Below are 18,675 nucleotides of genomic sequence, written 5' to 3'. Positions count from 1 at the left end.
GACGTTTGCTCCTGCTCCTTCTACCTGCTGTATCTCCGCCTCCGTTTCAGGTTGCAACCGGCCCGGCAACAGGACAGGGAAATCGCTTCGAGGCAACAACACCGTATCACGGTATCGCGAGTCCGGGCTCGACTTTTGGCCCCGATTCGGCCCCGCAGACGCCGTCCAACGTGCCCAGCACCAGGCACGCTGGGATGACCTGCATAACGGCGGCGCCCGCAGCGCCCACATCTTCCACACTATGCTGGAGACTACTTCCGAGTCTGGTACGGCGAGCAATGCGGGTTTGACGGGGCCCGGGAAGGGACATGCCACGCCACTCGAACGTTTTCACGTCAGGTTTCGTGTCCGACTTTGGTCCTTGAGCGCCCCCTGGAACTTGGTCCTCCTACTTACTGTGACCTGAAAACGTTTGCCAGGCAGGTAAAAACAAATCAAGCCACACTTCAGGAGATTAAGCGTAATCGTGAGCATATTATCTGGAAAAAAAGTCCAGCATGTTAGCTCGGGAATGCTGGGACTTGTAAGCCTTTTGGCAACTCACTGTGTATAAGATTCTGGCTTAAAAGTGCCAAACTCTTGTCTTCCATCATATTGTTTAAGGTGGAGGGAAGGTTAGAACTTGAAAACGCGCATACAGAAATTAATGGCAACTGTCTGAAGCGGGGCTGGGCAACTTGTAACCCTCCGAAGGGGGTTGCAATTTCCATAAATCCTAGTCAAGTGTAGCCAATGGTGAAGGATAATTGGAGCTGCAGTCCAGCAACATATGATGGTCAATTTGTTTCCCAACTTTAAAGACACTAGAAGATCAGAGGGATACTCCGCCACGATGCCGCCTGCTTCTTGCGGATCCATCTCACTTCATATCTTTTATACTATGGAAGACTTCGCATGTTGCACAAAAAGGTAACAATAGTTCAAAGATTAATTATAAGACGGAAAGAGTTTGTGGATTTACTACGCGCGCTTATTTCAATGGAAAACTGCCTCTCTCCCCACTACTTAGGCTGCGGTCTGGTGAACACCAACCTGGGTATGAGTGTCACTAACAGGCGAATAGGATTTACTCCTGAGAAGGCGTACTTAGAATTAATTGCTGTTTCTTGAATTGAACTCTGGGGCATTCCTACAAGCTTGTTCATACGGTTGTAACCATTGGTACTTGTCTTATTAAATGCATCAAGACGGAGTGCATGTCTGACAGAAGTAATCCCATTGAGGTCAAAGAGGGTGATATTCTTTTAAGAGCGCAATCCTGAGCAGATTTAGACGGGGCATAAAGTCCTACAACTCCCAATATTTTCCAGCCTGGCATAATGGAGAATGTTGGAAGTTGTGGAAGTCCTATTCTCTGTTCAAATATGTCAGGAGTTGTGCATTAAATGTGTCAACCAGACACATCATCTTTTCATCTTTTAACTGTAGAGCAGGCTCAGAAAAGCCAGTATGGATTGTGAAAGCACCCGCCAACGCCTAAGTCTCAGTTCGGATTGACCTCCCCACACCCAGTTTACTAAAAAAAAAAATGAAGAAGAGGGGGAAAGCTGTAGGTACTAAACACAGATTTAAAGCCATGTCTGTTTTGCATCCCAGGAGGCTGCCTAAAAACAGGCTTTACTACCGGTATCACCTGCGCGTTTCTGCAAATGGGCCCAGTTTCGTTGGCGTGTAAGAACATCGTTAAGCTGCGGGTGCACGCGATCTATATTCGCCTGCCTCACCCAAAACCGCCCCCCTAAATATAGCGGTAGCTGCGTAACGTGTGAGTGGGACGGAAAACCCGGTCTTTAGGACCCAGCAGGTGCTGGAAGGCGAGGCCAAGGGGGAATGGTGTAAGTAGAGGAAGTCGCGGCAGGATTTAGCAAGCGGGAGCTCGCGGCGCAGTTGGTGTTGCAAGCGCGGTCGGGGAACGGCTGCTGCGAGCGGAGAGTTGTTGTTTCCTTCGGCCCCTCCGAGTCACTTCACCGGGCGTCATCCCCGGGCCTGCTTCGGGGAGTCGTGGAGATCGTACGGGGGTGAGGAGAGACATGGGGCGGGGGAAGCATTTGTCGCCCCCGCGGGGATTTCTGCGATGAGGAGTGAGACATTCCGGGGGGCAAGAAATGCAGTATATTTCGCTGGACTTTGTGGATGCAGCTTTCCTCCTCGAAAGCACATTCTATTAATTGCAGTGAATTGATGTAACTGCTTTGCGTGGGACATGGTGATTATAATAGCTGAAAATCCTCACACCAAAAATAGGTGTTGAGCGAGGAAAAACACCTTTCCCCAGCTTGCATCCATGCTGCTTGTATATCGGGAAGGGTGGCTAAAGTTGTAATCCTGTATAGTGTGCATATTTATCTGGGAGTGATCCCCACTCAATTGACTGAGGCTTACTCCTGAGGAGAGATACATAGAATTACACTGTAAAATGTGTTTAAATGAGTAGCAGTGCAGTTATACGCATGTCTAGAAGTAAGCCCCATTGAATTCAATGGGACCTACCCCAAGTGAGTGTGTATAGAATTGCCAACCATAAAAGTTATAATAATAATAATCTATACGCTTTATTGTTCTATTGAAATGTCTGTTGTTTCTCTGCTTGCTTATGCCTAGTAAAAGAATTATTCCACATTGAGTATGCCAGTATTATAATTTCAATTCCACACCACCACCACCCATAACTGAAGTTTGGTTATAACAGTTCATTTAAAAATACAATAAATACATTTTCTCCAAATTACAAACACTTAAAACAAAATTTAAAAATCTTAAACACCTTATAGTGTATAGGACCTGTAAATAACCGGGATGAGCAATGCCCTAAGACCCTTGAATATCCATGTATGTCTTCCCAGGTTTAATCTTTTGCTGGACTACTTGTAAATGGTATTTTTTGTATTGCTTTTATGAACTTGTAAACTGCTCATCTGTTATTGGGTGGTAACAAAATGAAATTAATAATATTACCTAAGATAGAATCTATGCATATTGTTAAAGGCCTCAGAATAAAGAGCCATCTTGTTGCCAAAAAAGATGACAAGGCTGGGAGCAGCCAAGCTTCAGTGGGAAGGTAGCAGGGTGTGGGGGGGGGGTACTATGAAGAAAGCCCTTCCCGTTGTTGCTGCCTTCTGAGCATCCCTTGGAATTGACACTCAGAAGAAGGCCCTGAATGTTGAGTGTAGTGTCTGGGTAGATTGCAGTTAGGAGAGGTGCTCTGTTAAGTGTTGTCATCTGAAGCCAGGAAAGGCTTTACAGGTTAAAATTGGAACCTTGAATTGTATTTGGAAGTATGCAGGCAGCCAATGCAAGTGGCCAGCACAGGTCTTACATCTTCAGACCTATGGGTCTCTTGTTTAGGGTTAGTATAGGATCAGTCTGTGGTTCCTTGTACATTCCCCTGGGGAGAGGCGAAAGGTCTGATAGGCTCACACAAGCCCTTTCAGGGGCTTAATCCTATGTATGTTTAGACAGAAGAAAGGCCTGCAACTCCATGTTCTTCCAGGCAAGCTATGAGTTTCCGGCCCTTTTCTTTATAAATATACTCTCTATAAAAGTTACTCCTTTTAGGGGTCATGCCTTTGAATATAATCTGTTTTTATGTAAATTGTTTGGCCTTTTCTGTAAATTGGGGAGAAAGTTTCTCTTTAAAAGAAGCAGATAGTTTCATAACTAGATAAAAGCAGATAGTTGCATAACTGGGCCAAGGTTAACAAATACCACTGAGAACAAGGAAAAGGAAAGAAAGCGAATCCACACAAAAGTAAAGCTGGTTTAAAGTTGCTAGCGCTTGACTTTTCTGCTCTGATCAAGTTGAATGCTCAGTGGCATTGGGATTTTTCTCCAGCTTTCCATGGTAATGGCATGGCTTAACAGTACGTTAGAGCTTTCAGCATGTATTAACTTAGACACATGTACATGAATTTGGGAATTTGTACCTTGCTATATATATATTGAAAGCTTTAGTTTTTCAACATTGGAGTCACAAAGGAGGGACATAACCTATCATCAGCATCAGAATTGGGAAACTTATGGCCCTTCAAATGTTTTGGCCTGTAACTCTCATCACCTCCCACTGTTGGTTAGGGCTTATTGGGCTTGTAGGGCCCAAACATCTGGAGAACCACAAGTTGCTAACCCTAAGCCTAGTGTGTAGTGTGAGTGCTGCTTGGCTCCTGCGGGCATCCTGGCAGCCTCATGGGTGCAGGTGAAACTCTGTGTTTGCTGTGCTTGTATCCTTAGGTGAAAGCAAACTATGGCAGAAATCCTCATCCGTGTGACAGAGGTGCTGTGCAGTTCCCCTGAGTGGATGGAGGGCATTCCACCCGTCCTAGAGGGGGTTATGCTCTCCTTGAAAGAGCAGCTGTGTAGCTTGAGGGACCTCCTTCTTTATTCCTGCCTCTTGAGCAGCGGTCCTCAAACTTTTTCAACAGGGGGCCAGTTGACAGGTGCCAGCAGTGGGCGTGGGTCGCCAAGGTGGTGCTGGTGGTGGGGGGAGCGTGGGCTGGTGTGGGGTCAGGGTGTGCACGCAAGGCAGGAGGGGCACTGGGCGTGCGCACGGCTTGCTCACAAGAGATCGTTTTCTCCGAGCGAGTCCAAAACGACCTCCGAGCGAGCGAGCCACGCGCCTGCATGCGCTCCCATTGAGTGCAAAACCTGTGGGGTGGACTGGTTAAATGGGCATGGTGGGATGGATCCAGCCTGCGGGCCTTAGTTTGAGGACCCATGCTCCTGAGCCTCAAGTGGCACAGAGTGAATGCCTTCTACAAGCTTCAACTGGTAGAGCAGCTATGTCCCTACCTGAACAGAGATAGCATGGTTTCAGTAACCTGTGCTCAGGTAATTTCTGAACTAGATTGCTGCAACACACTACATGGAGCGCTTCTTGAAGATAGTTTGGAAGTTGTAATTTGTACAAAATGTGGCAGACCTGAAGGGCTGAAGGCAGAGTAGCATTCCAAGCCTGATGCACTGGCTGCCTGTATGCTTCTGAACCTGATTCAGGGCTATGAAGCCTCACACAACTTGGGATAACAATACTTGATGGAATTGCTAAGTATTCCATCTGCAGTCTGTAGACTATGATCAACATCCAGGCTTTCCTCTGAGTGCCACTTCCAAGGGAATTTTGGAGAAGACAGCAATAAGGGTGAAGGTCTTCTTGGTGGTAGCTCCACCACCATGGAATGACCTTCCCACTGAGAACTGTCTGGTACTTGTGTTTTCATCCTTTTGATGCCAGATAAGGTAGCTTGTTGTCCTGAAACATTTAAGTATAGTTTAATTAATGGCTTGCGAGGCACCCATGTCAGGTGTTTTTAAACAGTTCTTTTCTGTATGATTGTTTCTGCTGCTAAATTATTAGTTGAGCTGTTAAACTGTATTGTGGAAAATAATTGCTTGTCTTATTGTATTATGGTCTTGATTCAGTCACTGCTGAGAACTGCCCAGAAAGCTTTGGTGATTGGGTTGTGTAGAAATATTTCCCACAAGAGTTGTGCATTCAATCCTGTGTGTGCTTGCTTAGAAGTAGGCTTGCTCCTCTGAAAAGCTCACATTGACAAGGGAGACACAAACATCTCACGAAATGGGCTCTAGTTCATGAAATCTTATGCCATTATAGATTTTTAGGGCAGGGATGTTCAGCTTCTTTTGGTGCAAGAGCTAAACTCCATTTCAGACCTGAACTTATTTCAGTAAAAATAAGGGATAAAATACCAGAGTGTTTTAACTGAGAACTCCTACTGATAGTAACTAAGCCTGCGAGAAGCATCTCAACCTTTCACACTGCAGGAGAAACTTCCCAAAAAGAAGGGAACCATCAAAGGTTGGAGTTTGGAGAAAGGGGTGGCGTCAGGGCAAGGGGTACCCAGGAGGTGTGAATCTGATTCTCCAAGAAGGCTGGGTTTGATCCCTTGGGCTGAGATCCTGCACTGATCAGAGGAACTTTCAGAGGGCAACTCAAGGAGGCCCCCTGCCTTTGGTGATTGTCCGTTCAGGATAAGAACGCTGCACAGTGATACCTACAAGCTGATGTTTGACTTCTGGAATACTTCAATATTTCTGATGTGCCCTTTGCTGCTGAAAAGTTGCCTAATTCTGGACCAACAGACCCTCCAATCTTCATTTTCCATTGAATATAATTGTGCCACTCTTGTCACACACCTTTATTTCAGGAGAAGGCCGTGCCACTTGCAACACTCTCCTTGATTCCCCCGTTTCTGCCCAGCAAACATGGCTTCCAGTTCAGGTGTGCTGATGCGCCTCGTGGCCTCTGCTTACGCCATTGCTGATAAAGCTGGACTGATTGTCAGGAAAGTGATGGCTGGAGGAGATCTGGGGATAGTTGAGAAGGTAACAGTACAACCCTGTGCATGTCAACGCAGAAGTAAGCCCTGTCTAGTGTAATGGGAATTGCTCATAAGTGCACATAACATAGGTGGGGAGTAGGTGGCTCATGCCCTCCTTGCCTATGGTCACACATCTTCCAAGCAAAAGTCATGCTGTCAAAATTTGGTGGCAAACTACCATGGAGATTTGCAGCAGGCAAATGCAGCTTGTTCTCAAATGTTCTGCACCCTAAGTGGCAGTAGCGTACCATTGCATTTTGATGGCAAACTGCTACTTGCTCCTGTCCCTTTTTGTGCTGATGGCAGGAGTATGGCTTACTCCAGGTCCAAAAGGGAAGACAAGCAGACCGCTGGACCATCTGAGAGAATGGCTTACCTTAGAGTCCTGCACTGAGCAGAGGGTTGGACCCAGCAGCCTCCCTGTTCCCTCCCAACCCCACTTTTCTATGATTCTGTGGACTTTCGCTCTCCTGCTATAAAGAGTTTGTGCTTTCTAGTTTGTGCTTCAGTTGTAGTTTAGGATCATTTATTTTGGGCAAGACCACTGCTAGAAAAGCATATACTGGTTTCGTGAATAATTAATTTTTTTCTGTAATCACATTCCCCACATCTGTGAGGCTGTAAATCCACTTAAATCTCCTAAATCACGTTGCTGGTATGAAAGAGAAAACCTGTATTTTCCAGTTTTCCCAGCTCACATTGTTAAAACCAAATTGACTTAGCAGATTCAACCTGCTTAACTGGTGGATCAGCGGGGTGGGGGGGCAGAAGGTCATTTTCTGGGTGAGTTGCAAATCTGTCTAACAAGTACAAGCACTAGGTAATAAGTCTCTGCCAGGGCAGGTCTGGTGCTGTTTGCTTATCTCTTTGTGGCAGCAGTCCTTAACTGTAAAACTGGACTTTTAATTTGTCTGTAGTGACTCAGACATAGATTTGTTAATGTATAGGTAGTTTAATCATGCAAGGTACAGAAGGTTATTGGTTCTAGCCCATAAACCACCATTTTCACCACCAAAAATAAGATTCTAGTGAAAAAGTAGATCCTGCAAGGCTGAACTCTGCCTTCTCCGTGGTTTAGCTTCTGATCTAGGTCAGTGGGAACTATGAGCCAGAACATGTTCCTTCTCTGGTCCATGCCACCACGTGGCTTTGTATTGCGATTTGCTTAGTCCTTTAATTTCTTTGCATATCAGCCCTCCCCAACCTGGTGCCCTTTAAATGTGTTGGACTACAACTGCCAGAACTGTCACCGCTGGCTAAGGGATGACAGGCACTGTAGCCTGAAACATCTGGTGGGTGCCTCTTTTGTAGCTGTCTGCCTGTTCTTGTGTGCTGGGAGCTGTTTGTATAAAGCAGAACCTGTGTCAATGGAAAAAGTTATTCCAGTGTGCTTGAAACAGCCCTAAATATTTCATTTGTTAGACGTTTCTTTCATCTTTTCTCCAAGGAGCTCAGGGCAGTATATGTGGTATCCTTTCACCCCAACCATGTTATCTTCTCAGTAGTCCTGTGAGGTACATTAAATGAAGAGTTAATGATAGACCCAAAGCCATCGGTTTTGCTTCATGGCTAAGTGGGGTCTTAGTCCAATGTTCTAACCCAGCATTTTCCAACCTGGTGCCTTCCAGGTATTTTGGACTTCCAGCTCTTATCAGTTCTGGTTAGCATAGCCAGTGGTCTGGAATGCTGGGCGCTATAGTCCAAAACTTCTTGAGGATACCAGCTTGTGGAAGCCTGTGCTAATCTAATCCTTTAGTCTTAAGCATATTAGTCTTAAGCATGACTAAGTTTCCCTATCTTGTTTAAAGGCCTGAAATTTAACATCCTCTCATACCTACTTTTACATAAGAAGGGAAAGAAATCTGCCTTTCCCTAAAAGCTTTTAGAAGTTGGGATCAGAAAGCATGATTAACATGGATACAGTGAAACTGTCATTCAGGAGTCCGAAAATTATCAAAAAATTCCTCCATTAGAACACTATATTTTGAAACATTTGCTAGATACCTGCTAATGAGATAACATATGCGAATGTGAAATTTAATTTGGCCTCTTGCCATAAATGGTGTCAGCCTTTGCCAGCCTGGGGCCCTCCAGCTAGTTGGACTACAACTCCCAACATTCCCAGCCAGAGGGCACAAGGCTGGGGAAACCTGGACTACAAGTTAGTTAGTTTCATGGTTATCAGTATCTTTCTACAGGGAATGGAAAGAAGGTGGGCATAGCTGCTGTGACCATCTTGCTGTTCTGACTGACTGGAATTCCTTCCAAACAGTGTGGAGCTAATGACCTGCAGACCAAAGCTGACCGGCTGGTCCAGATGAGCATTTGTTCCTCCCTGGCACGGAAGTTTCCAAAGGTGACAATCATAGCAGAAGAGGTGAGGACTTGAAACTTCAGCAGTGCTCCCTCAATTCTTGCTTGGTTTTACATGCTGCTTTTTTGTACCTGATGATCACTGAAATCCTACAAAAGGGAGATTTATACTCTTTGGCAATGGGGGCAACTTAGAGCCCTTTGGATGTTGTTGGATTACAGCTTCCTTCATACCTCACTATTGGCTATACCTGCAGACCACAATGTCAGAAGGTCCACACGTCCCTGACAGTGCAGTCTGAAGATTCATGCATGGATGTGTGTTTGTAGAGTGTTCCTCGGCAACCGGCTCTTACTTTAAAGTGCATTTGCTCGATCTGTTTCTGTCACTCCGCAACCACACTGCAAACTTATAGTAAAGCTAGTAGTACAGACACCATGGATAGTATCTGTGCAGTGCAGTTTGATGTCAGGCATGTTGTTGACTTGGGAGTAAGTCCAACTAACTGTCATGAAAGTATTTCTCACTGTGTCTTTAGTGGAGGCCCAGCTGCAGGTGTGGTTGGTCAGTGCACAAGCCAGAGTTATCATCTTTCTGGCACCCAATCCTCTGTTGGAGTGGTAAATTTTGAGGTGCAGTGGTTCGTCAGGACAATCCCATATCTTGCCTCCAAAGAGAGTTCCATATGGGCTTCCAAGGGAGGTGGTTGGGGCCCCATCAGTGAAGGTGTTCAAGGAAAGATTGGACAACCACATGTTGGGGATTACATGAGTGGAGCTGGCTGGAGCCAGGGGTCAGACTAGATGGCCTGGGAGACTCCTTCTAACTCACTTTGTTTCTATATTTCTAAAAATACATGCAGTGTTTATCTCCCTCTCTCTTTTTGTGTATTTATTTTCAATGGAGATAGTGTAGAACAATATATGACTGTTTGAAAATTTGCTGCTAAGCTCAGAGGGACCAGGGAAGCCTGAGGAGGTGGCAGATGATGTCATTGTACCTGCTAATCCAGGTGTCTTAGGGCTTCAGCCCTGGATTCTCATTTGCATGAAGAGGTTGACCTTATTGCCTTCAGCTGTGTGTATCAATTCTTCTTCTCAGGATCTTCCTTCTCAAGAATTAGATGAAGACTTACTTGAGGATGGCCAATGTGAAGAAATACTGAAGAAAGCCTGTCCACAGCAGTATGCTGCCATTAAAGAGGAGGAGGTGCTCAAAATGATCATCCAATGGTTTAACTTTCCTATATTGAGTTTATGCTGTCATTTTCATGGTGGACATGCCCTGGGGCGCTGTTGTGCCATTTTTGGCATCCCAGGCTTACAACTCTCACCATTCCTAGCTATAATAGTCAATGAAGAACCATGGGAGTTGTAGACGTACAGGCAGCTGTCAGCTCATATTCATTCTTCTGGGGCCCTCTGGGGCACCAGCCGTGGGTGCCTGCATTTGGGTCGTCATCACTAAATTCCACCTCTGTGTGGCTTGGATTGTGATGGGAAGGTGGGTGTGCAGAAAGAGTATCTCAGTCTGCTGCTTCCCCAGCACATTTGTGCCCTCAATACCCTTCCAAGCAACAGTTTGGGCTGTTGGGAGCACTGATAGGTGATGGCATAGGAGGTACCTTCTCATCTGTCCATGCTCACATGGGAGGGAAGTTTGTCTGCTGTACTTTAAAGGTTTTCTAGTGACTGGGTTCAGATAGCAATATAACACAAACAAGTGTTGTTAATATCAGTGTCCAGGACATGGGTAGTGGGATATCAGATCAGGACACCAAGACCCAGACAACCAGTGTACTACAAGGGCCTATTCCAAATCTCAGCCAAGCAGTCCAGAGCTCGAGGCTGATAAGAGAAGTACAAAGTAAGTCAGTCTGAATAGCAAAGAGTAGTCAAAGCTGGTCAGAAGCAGAAATCCAGAGAGGCAAGCTGAGGAGAAGCGGGTACCTGAGACTAGAGCAGAAGGTGGAGCAGGTGAAGGCCAGGAAACTGGCAAGGTCCAGAAATGGAGGCAGGAGCAAAATGACAGACAGAGTTTCCAGAAACAGGTTTTGGAAGGCACAGAGAGCTCCAACAATGTCAAAGACCTTCATTGCTAAGACAGCATCTGGAGGGAAGAGCCAGTTCTTATACAGCTCTTCCCTCGGGGCTCTCAGGGAGTACTTGTAAGAGCCCAGGTGGCCACAGTTGACCTTGGGCCCAGTCCTGCAACCACCAGGGCTGCTATTCTGGTTTCTGGCCAGAAGATGGAGCCCTGACGCTCCGGAAGAACCTCACACTGCGTTCAGATAGCAATATAACCCAAGCACAAGGGTTGTTAATGGTTGAAAAGCCAGTAACTGGGCTATCGATTTATTTATTTATTTATTTAGAGTATGTGTATGCCGTCCTTTCACATAGCCTCAGGACAGCTTTCATAAACCCACGCAAGATTATCTGAACGCACCCAAGATTGTAAGCTGTTCTGAGATGCTATGCATAAGGGATGGCATATAAAAGTTTTAAATAAATGAATAAGATAACAAACCATGGTGAACAGTTCATAACCCATCAACAAACCATGGATTCTCTTGATGGGTTGTTGTGGTTAACAAGCTATAGCTTGGAAGCACAGATGGGTTCAGACATTATAATAACCCCCATTTCAACAAGAACCCATTTGTAACGTCAACCCAAACCAACCTATACTCAGGCCCTGAATGCAGATTAACATGTCTGAACCAGTGATTATTTAGGACAGATGCAAATATTTATGTGGAACCCTAAGGATGAGCAAAGTGACCGAGTCTGATGGGACTGTACTTTGATGCAGCTAAGGAACCTTGTTCAAGGCCAGATGGGCTGGCCAAATCTGGCTTACAGGCTACAGCAACCTCAGCCCTGATTTGGAAAGTAAACACTTCCCTTTTCTAATACTACCACTTTGTTGTCTCTCTCATCCTTTATATCTCTAGCTGCTTAATTTAGAAGCTAGAGTTTGACTTGCAAGGCTTTGATAACTCAAGGAACTTCTTCCTGTGTGCCAGTCAAGGCCGAGTTCTCACAGGCAGGCCACACCTGCACAGCAGCTCTGCAGACTGCATAGCTGCTTCTCTTTCATGCTAGCCCTATTCTTATTTCCAGCCATCACCTCCTCTTAAAATCCTGTCTTTGGTTTTTGTTTCCTCTCAAAGCTTGTGGTATGGGTCGATCCGCTGGATGGAACCAAAGAATACACTGAAGGTTTGCTCCATTTTAAATATATGTGCATGGTGACTTCTCTCTGTTTTAAGGAACACCATGCCAAAACCATTGGGAATAGTCCAGTTTTTAAATTACTGTGTGATGTTCACCCAAGACAGCTGGGCGTGGAGAGGTCACGGTCACCTGAGAATGTGGTAGCAAAGTGGGCTTGGTACTACAATAGGAACTGCAGCATGAGAGAAAGCCATTGCATGACTCATTCTTCAATAATTGAACGGCAGTTTGCTAACCAAAGCAGTGAGTCACTTGAGTGCATTTCTGTGTTGGGAGCCATTTGTATAAAGCAGAACCCATTTGGGGATCTGGAGGAACAAAGTCCAGTCCTGTCTCCTGGAGCAGCATGGCTCCAGTCTGATGAGGGCTGTGTGTGCTTACACTGGAGTAAATCAAGCTAACCCAGAGCTGCATGATTAATATGGTATGTCTTAGGCTTTATGCAGCATTAAGTAGACATCTAAACACTGTGAGGATTTGTAACACAAGGGATAATAGTCTCTGTTTGTGGATTATGCTTTATCTTCCATTTCCCTTCCAATTACACCTGCTTATTTCTTCTTTTAGGACTTCTTGACCATGTAACAGTTCTTATTGGAATTGCTTATGAAGGAAAAGCTATAGCAGGAGTCATTAATCAACCCTATTATAACTATGAGGTAGGAAATTGCTTGGTTAGCTGAGGAACATGTAATAATTCTTTACTTCCTTTTCCCTTTTATCTAGATATAAACTCATCTTTAAGCTAGGTAGGGACCTAGGCAACTTGTTCTCTCAGGTCGAATGCTGGCAATCCGTGCTTCTCTGTAAGTCTTCAGCACAACAATGGCAGATATGGGTGTTCTTAGCTTTGGACATCAGGCACAATAATAATCAAGCCTCCCTACGGTGCTGGAAAAGGGGATCTTTATTTAAAAACATAATGCAGAAATTATTTCATTGTTTTAACATAATGCACTGTGAGATTGTTCTGCTGGGATGGGGCTGAATGCAGAGAGTTTTTCTGGATATTTTGTGGAGATGATCTTGTGTTAAGTACAGGGGAGTACTTGCTCCACTGTACTACTCTAGTGGCCAAACTGGACATTCAGCTGGTTCTCACAGCACAGTGACCCCTTGAGAATTTAACCCATGCACTGTGGGTAAAATTGATGATCAGGCACAGTGTGGAGGGGGATTGTGCCTCTCCTTCTCCTGGCCCTTCCCCAGTCCTTCTCCCTGAGTACTCCTGTAGAGTCTTAGGGGGGACACCACAGGAACACTGAGGGGTACAGGATAACAGCACTCAAACTTTGGCAGCTTTGACCACTGATAGGCATTGCACTGCCTACAGGGCAGGACTGCTCATGAGTGATCTTACTTTCCAGGCATCGGCAGGCATTCTGGGGGAGAAGCAAGAAGGGAAATACTGCTTTGCCCTGGGCTTGACAGCCCACACAAATTGACCATGGCCAGGCGGTGGGGAGGCTGCCTCTGCTCTATATGGTGCACTGCAGCTGGGTGGCAAGAAGGCCACCTGTGCCTCTTTGCCACAATTGAGAGCAGGGCTTACTTGGAGTAGACAGGTATAAGACAGCACTGCATAGCATCTTTGGTGGGTTTATATTTCTCCTTAGGCGATTTATACGAAAGGCACTGTTATGTTATCCTGAGATCCTATGCTCATATTTCATCAAGGGACACAGAATCCTGAACTCATCTCTTTCCTAAGTTTTAAAACATAATTCTGTCTGTTGATGGAACTCTCACTTCATCAGAAGAAAGGGAGTGGGGAGAGAGAGAGAGAGAGACTACAGTGAGGGGGAAATCCAGTACATGTTTAGACAGAAAAGGACATCCTGCAGATCCCAGCTTTTCTCACCCAGCCATTGTGGCAGAGTGTCATAGGACACTTTTCTGCCTAAACATGCCGGGGGTGGTACCCTTAGAAAGTTATAATTTATTTCAGCTACAACACTTAAACTTGCATTGCTCCTTTCTTTCTTTTGAAAGTCACACTGAAAGGCATAGCTGCCATGTCTGGAATGTGTATATCTTTTTCTGCAGGCAGGTGCAGATGCGGTCCTAGGCAGGACAATCTGGGGGGTCCTGGGTTTGGGTGCTTTTGGATTTCAGCTGAAAGAGATGCCCGCTGGGAAGCACATCATCACCACCACACGGTCACACAGCAGCAAACTGGTCAACGACTGTGTTAGTGCCATGAACCCTGATAGCGTGGTGAGAGTTGGAGGTGCGGGGAATAAGGTATGGATATCGTCTTATTTTAATTTTGGAACTGATTGATCGTTGTGATCACGGCGTCTTTTCCAGGAGTTGAATTGGGGGGGGGGGGGGGATTAAACCACATGCTGCCTCTCCTCCTGTAAAGGTGCCTAAAATTCCAACAGTGCAGACAAATTGTTATCAAGGTAGGGCGCGCAACCTGAGCCAGGGCATTCTTGGGCCTTAAGGATATTCTTGAGGTTTAGGGAATAGGGGTTCAGCTTCATCCCTTCCTACTTTCAAACATCAGCCCAGAAGGAACAATAGAAAATAATCAAGAAGAAGATTCTGAATTTAGTACTAAGGATTACTTGGAAGAAAGCACACACAACTGTAGAGTTAGATGTTAAGGTTATTTACAATGAAGGAATGGGGAAAGGGAATAAAAAGCATATAAACAGGAACAGCCTCTGGAAATAACACTTTAGGAGAAAATAAAAGATCCCTAAAACAGCCCCCAAAAATTAGCTAAGAAGGAGTCTTCCCATAGGAAAGGCCCCAGTCTGAGATCCAAAGAATGAAAAGTGCAAAACCAAGGTGAAGCCTGAAGATGAAGCCAAATTACTAGCTACAAGCATGGACTTTTTGTGTTCAAGGCCTTGGCAGCTCAAGGAAGATTTCTGTTAGCCCCAAATTGCCTGAAACAGTGCCCCCAAGCCCCATAGGAGAAGGTGAGAGTTCCTATAGGAACGCAGCCAAAATCATTCCATGCAGTTCACTGAATCTTGCTTTGATGCAGTTGCAGGCGAAAGATATTGTAAGAAAGTGGACACACAGGCAGTTGAATCGCTAAGTGTAATTCTGGCTGAGCCAAATAGAGCTTTATATACAGAGCCCCAAGACCTCCCATTACACTGTGGGATATATGAGAGCTAGAAAAGCTTTGTAAGTTCTTTTAACATTGAGAAATAGCAATTCTTGGTGGAGCAGAGGTCATTTAGAGCAGATTCCTTAAACTGTCAGGCCTCCTAACCTTTGGCCAGGCGAGGTGGGCCTGATGGGGCTTGTGCCTCAAAACATCTGGAGGGTGCCAGCTTGAGAAGGCTACTCTGGAGCCTTACCTTGGAAATGCAATGGGACTGTCCCAGTAATATCCGTTGCAGGTCTCTAAAAATGAGAAATGGGGCAGAAGTGTCCATAAAAACAATCACCTTGTTATGACTCAGTTAGAGGGCTCCCCACCCCAATCCCCAAGCAATGCACCTTCAGCTTTCTTAGGTGAGGGAATCAAATTCAGCCCATCCAACAGGAATTCATGTTTGCCCCTGCAAGCCTGCTTTTCCAGAAACTCTCTGAAGTGGTCACCATATAACAGTGACAAAGTAATGTTATGTATAATTTTTTAGGCAGCTATACTTGGGAGCAATAAAAAAGGGAGGGAAGCATGTACAGTGACCTGTCAGTAGATAGACCCATCACTGTAAGTGTTTGTCATGCTTGCTTTTAAAGGCATTGTATGCATGCCTAAAACATGATTGTGAATTCTTTGTTTGTATCAGATCATTCAACTTGTAGAAGGCAAGGCTTCCGCTTATGTGTTTGCCAGCCCTGGATGCAAGAAGTGGGATACCTGTGCGCCAGAGGCTATTTTGCATGCAGTAGGAGGTGAGAACTGCTCCAGTAGATCTAAAATTGAGATCTGCAAATGCAGCTTTGCTTAAGGGTCTCCCCTTGATGAGAACAAAGAAAGTAGAAGTTTCATGTATGTACGATACTTTTGCAGGCGACCCACTAGCCATTCAAGAATATTTGTTATTTACCAGCTGATTTCAATTCTAGTTTTCTTTTTTAATAGAATGTGTGTGTAAAACGTATTTCCCATTTTAGCTTGTAATGGTTTATTTAATTTTATGAAATATGTAAGTTATTCTAGATTTTTAAATTCTCATTTCATGGTTGATGAAACTACATGTTGCTGCTAAATTCTAAACCATGTGCTGCTTCCAAAATTTCAGGTATAAGTTAGCAAACAAGGAGGCAAAACTGAGGCTTCTTTCATTTTCTTTGTGAGAGGAGGAGTCTGTCCTTTATAGAGTGTTCCCCCCACCTCTTGGGTTTTGTCTTTCTCTCCTTTTTTATATATTCTGTGTATCCAACCACAAGGTAGTGTTGTGGTGCATCTGCTGTATAATGGAAATGCAACAATATGATACCAGAATTTCATTCAGGGTTGTTCTGCATTTGAAATTTAATAGCTGACTTTTCTCGCTCCTAAAGAAAGCTGTGAAAATGACTGAAAAGCACAGGAGAGGACCTGGAGGGTGACAGCCCTGTGAAAACAATCAGCAGTTCTATGAGATAATGAGCACACAATACATTTCTCATGTAGAGAAGCCCCATTCTGCATGTTGCTACAAACATTACAGTGCTTCCAACGGTTGTACTTCAAATCAGTTGCATGCCCAGAAGGCCCTTGATTGTTCAGCTAGTCTAATATTGCTTTGCTGAAAAAAAGGGCAGATCTAACTTCTTCATGGTCTGCTGGGTTTCCTTGATACCACTTTCATTTGACATACAGCTAATGTTTGCTAGTGAAACAGGGACAGTTATAGTGTATGCTTTGCCATTGTGCTGAAATGATTCAAAATGTGGGCAAGTTCAAATTTAAATAATCAAGATTTGGAAAGGGAAAGATAATTTCCTTGAAGCACAGTTTGATATATCCCTTTATAGAAATACAGCTGCAGTATCTAAATGGATGAAGGTTAATATCTTATTTTTATTCCTCTCACACCACTCTTTTTTTCAGGTAAACTCACTGATATCCATGGGAATTTCTTTCAATATAACAAAGAAGTCAAGCATATGAATTCAGGAGGTGTCCTTGCTGCCTTAAGAAACCATGAATATTATGCCAGTCGAGTTCCAGAAGCAGTTAAGCAAGCTCTTGTGCCTTAAAATACAAAGGACAGTGCATTCCACTTCACTTAAAAAGAGTCTGAAATAGTATATAGTATTCTTAATTGGAATTGTTAATGATTTATGCATTGAATGAAAGTGTGGTTCTGCCACAGTATTGTGATATATAGATTGCAATCCTATATATGTCTGTCTGGGAATAAGTTCTACTGAGCTTAATGGGACTTATTTCTTAGGAGACATATGAAGGACGGTAGTGTTAGTCATTTTTTAAAAAGTTTATGTACGATAGTTCACTTGTTCAGATAACAATGTGGTTGTCAGTTGTAATACCATGTTCATGTTTTTAAATAGTTGTCAGAGGAACAGTCTGATTCCGTTAATTGGTTTGGTAGTTTTTATTTCATATGCATTCCTATTGAACAATGATAACCTTGTCCAGTCCTTTTCCTTGTTAATCTGAGGGAAAGCAGAAAGCTGAAACTGAGCCTCTCTTGCCTTTAAGAGTACAAAATGAGAAGCTTTGCTATAGGCCCCCTCTACAAGGAAATCATGCGAAGGAGGGACAACATGAGGGTCTGGATATGCAGTTAAGGTGTGGGCCGTGCTGTTTGCCAGCAGGGATCTGGGGACTGGCCCAGCAAATGTGCCTATCACATGAAGAGCGTTCCACTGCACATTGTGCTCTCTTTGGATGAAGGCATCTACAGATCCCTTTCAGGTTTCTACACTGAAAACATGTCATGGTGTGCTTTGCACATAACAACTTAATAGTTAAAACTCAACTGATGGGTTGTTGGGAATGAATAGGCGGGAGCAGCTGTGTTGCCTAGAGTGTGTTGGTTTCTTTCACTTCTGCTCAGCAACCCATGATAGGCTTCTGATGAACATGATGTCCAGATCCAGATTTCTCAGTTATTTAGGAGCTAAACAACCCAGCATTTAACCCAACAACAGACAGTGGGTTAGCAGCTGGTTTGTGTAGCCCCTAAACAGCCCAGCTGTCCAGAGTTGGTCATCATGCTCAGCAGGAGCTGAGTGTGGCCCCCTAAGCAAAACTGAAGAAGTGGGCACCGTTCAAGCAGCACTCCTGCTCTCTCACACTTGTGCGTGACAACCCACTGGGCTGTTACTACAGGTGAACTAGGTCAGTGTATCTTATAAATATAATCGAGGGTGGAATTATAGTTCCTGCTTCTTACTTTTGGTACATAAACCTTAAGCTTGAGTTACAATTTCCTGGTTCACAAAGGGGGTTGGGAGAGGGCACTCAACCTTCTCAGTTGTTCTTGCCCCATCAAGCCATATCTGAAACAGACCTATTTGCCATACTTATGCAGACTGTGCTTATAGTTCCACACCAAATTTTTTTGCAAGATAGATAGCCACGAGGCACTTTTCTATATGAACGCCTATCATTTCTTCTGAGCAGTAGTTCTGAAATTATGTGGATCTCACTTTATTACAAAATAAACTTATAATAAAACCAGACTAGTAAAATTCTTTTTCATTTGTCTAAGTTTCAGAAGAAACTTATCTGGCTTCTGTTCAGAATAGAATTCTTGTGTATTTTTAAGAGAATTTGTTTTAGAGAATTTTATATTTTATTAATCTAAGCTGTGTACAAATGCAGTATTACTACATTCCATTTATATCCCACTTTTTA

The 18,675-nt window shown here is 44.3% G+C and overlaps 2 protein-coding genes across 7 annotated transcripts in view; one reads left to right on the top strand and one right to left on the bottom strand.

Moving 5' to 3' along the window:
* IARS2 (isoleucyl-tRNA synthetase 2, mitochondrial) overlaps nt 1-270 on the bottom strand; it is a 35,778-nt gene extending 35,508 nt beyond the window's left edge. Inside the window, exon 1 of the mRNA XM_044428461.1 lies at nt 25-270. Coding sequence (XP_044284396.1) covers nt 25-231 — 207 coding nt within the window. The 5' untranslated portion in view covers nt 232-270. The remainder of the gene's footprint in view (nt 1-24) is intronic.
* A 204-nt stretch (nt 271-474) lies between these two features.
* Nucleotides 475-18,500, top strand: BPNT1 (3'(2'), 5'-bisphosphate nucleotidase 1). Of its 6 annotated transcripts, none has more exons than XM_044428245.1 (9): nt 475-909; nt 6,162-6,235; nt 8,608-8,712; nt 9,751-9,858; nt 11,825-11,873; nt 12,456-12,547; nt 13,935-14,132; nt 15,650-15,755; nt 16,900-18,500. In XM_044428245.1, exons 3-9 carry the CDS (start codon nt 8,653-8,655, stop codon nt 17,046-17,048), a joined length of 762 nt encoding a protein of 253 aa, XP_044284180.1. In that variant the 5' UTR covers nt 475-909; nt 6,162-6,235; nt 8,608-8,652; the 3' UTR covers nt 17,049-18,500. The 6 variants fall into 6 exon arrangements, with proteins under 6 accessions (XP_044284180.1, XP_044283952.1, XP_044284035.1 ...); XM_044428017.1 differs by having other exon boundaries at nt 6,162-6,339; XM_044427933.1 differs by lacking the exon at nt 475-909 and adding an exon at nt 1,863-2,018 and having other exon boundaries at nt 6,162-6,339.
* Nucleotides 18,501-18,675: the final 175 nt, after the last annotated feature.

This window comes from Varanus komodoensis, unplaced genomic scaffold (genome assembly GCF_004798865.1).
Source record: "Varanus komodoensis strain SLA01 unplaced genomic scaffold, ASM479886v1 scaffold1, whole genome shotgun sequence".
Lineage (NCBI taxonomy): Eukaryota > Metazoa > Chordata > Lepidosauria > Squamata > Varanidae > Varanus > Varanus komodoensis.
This window is presented reverse-complemented; position numbering and strand designations above follow the sequence as displayed.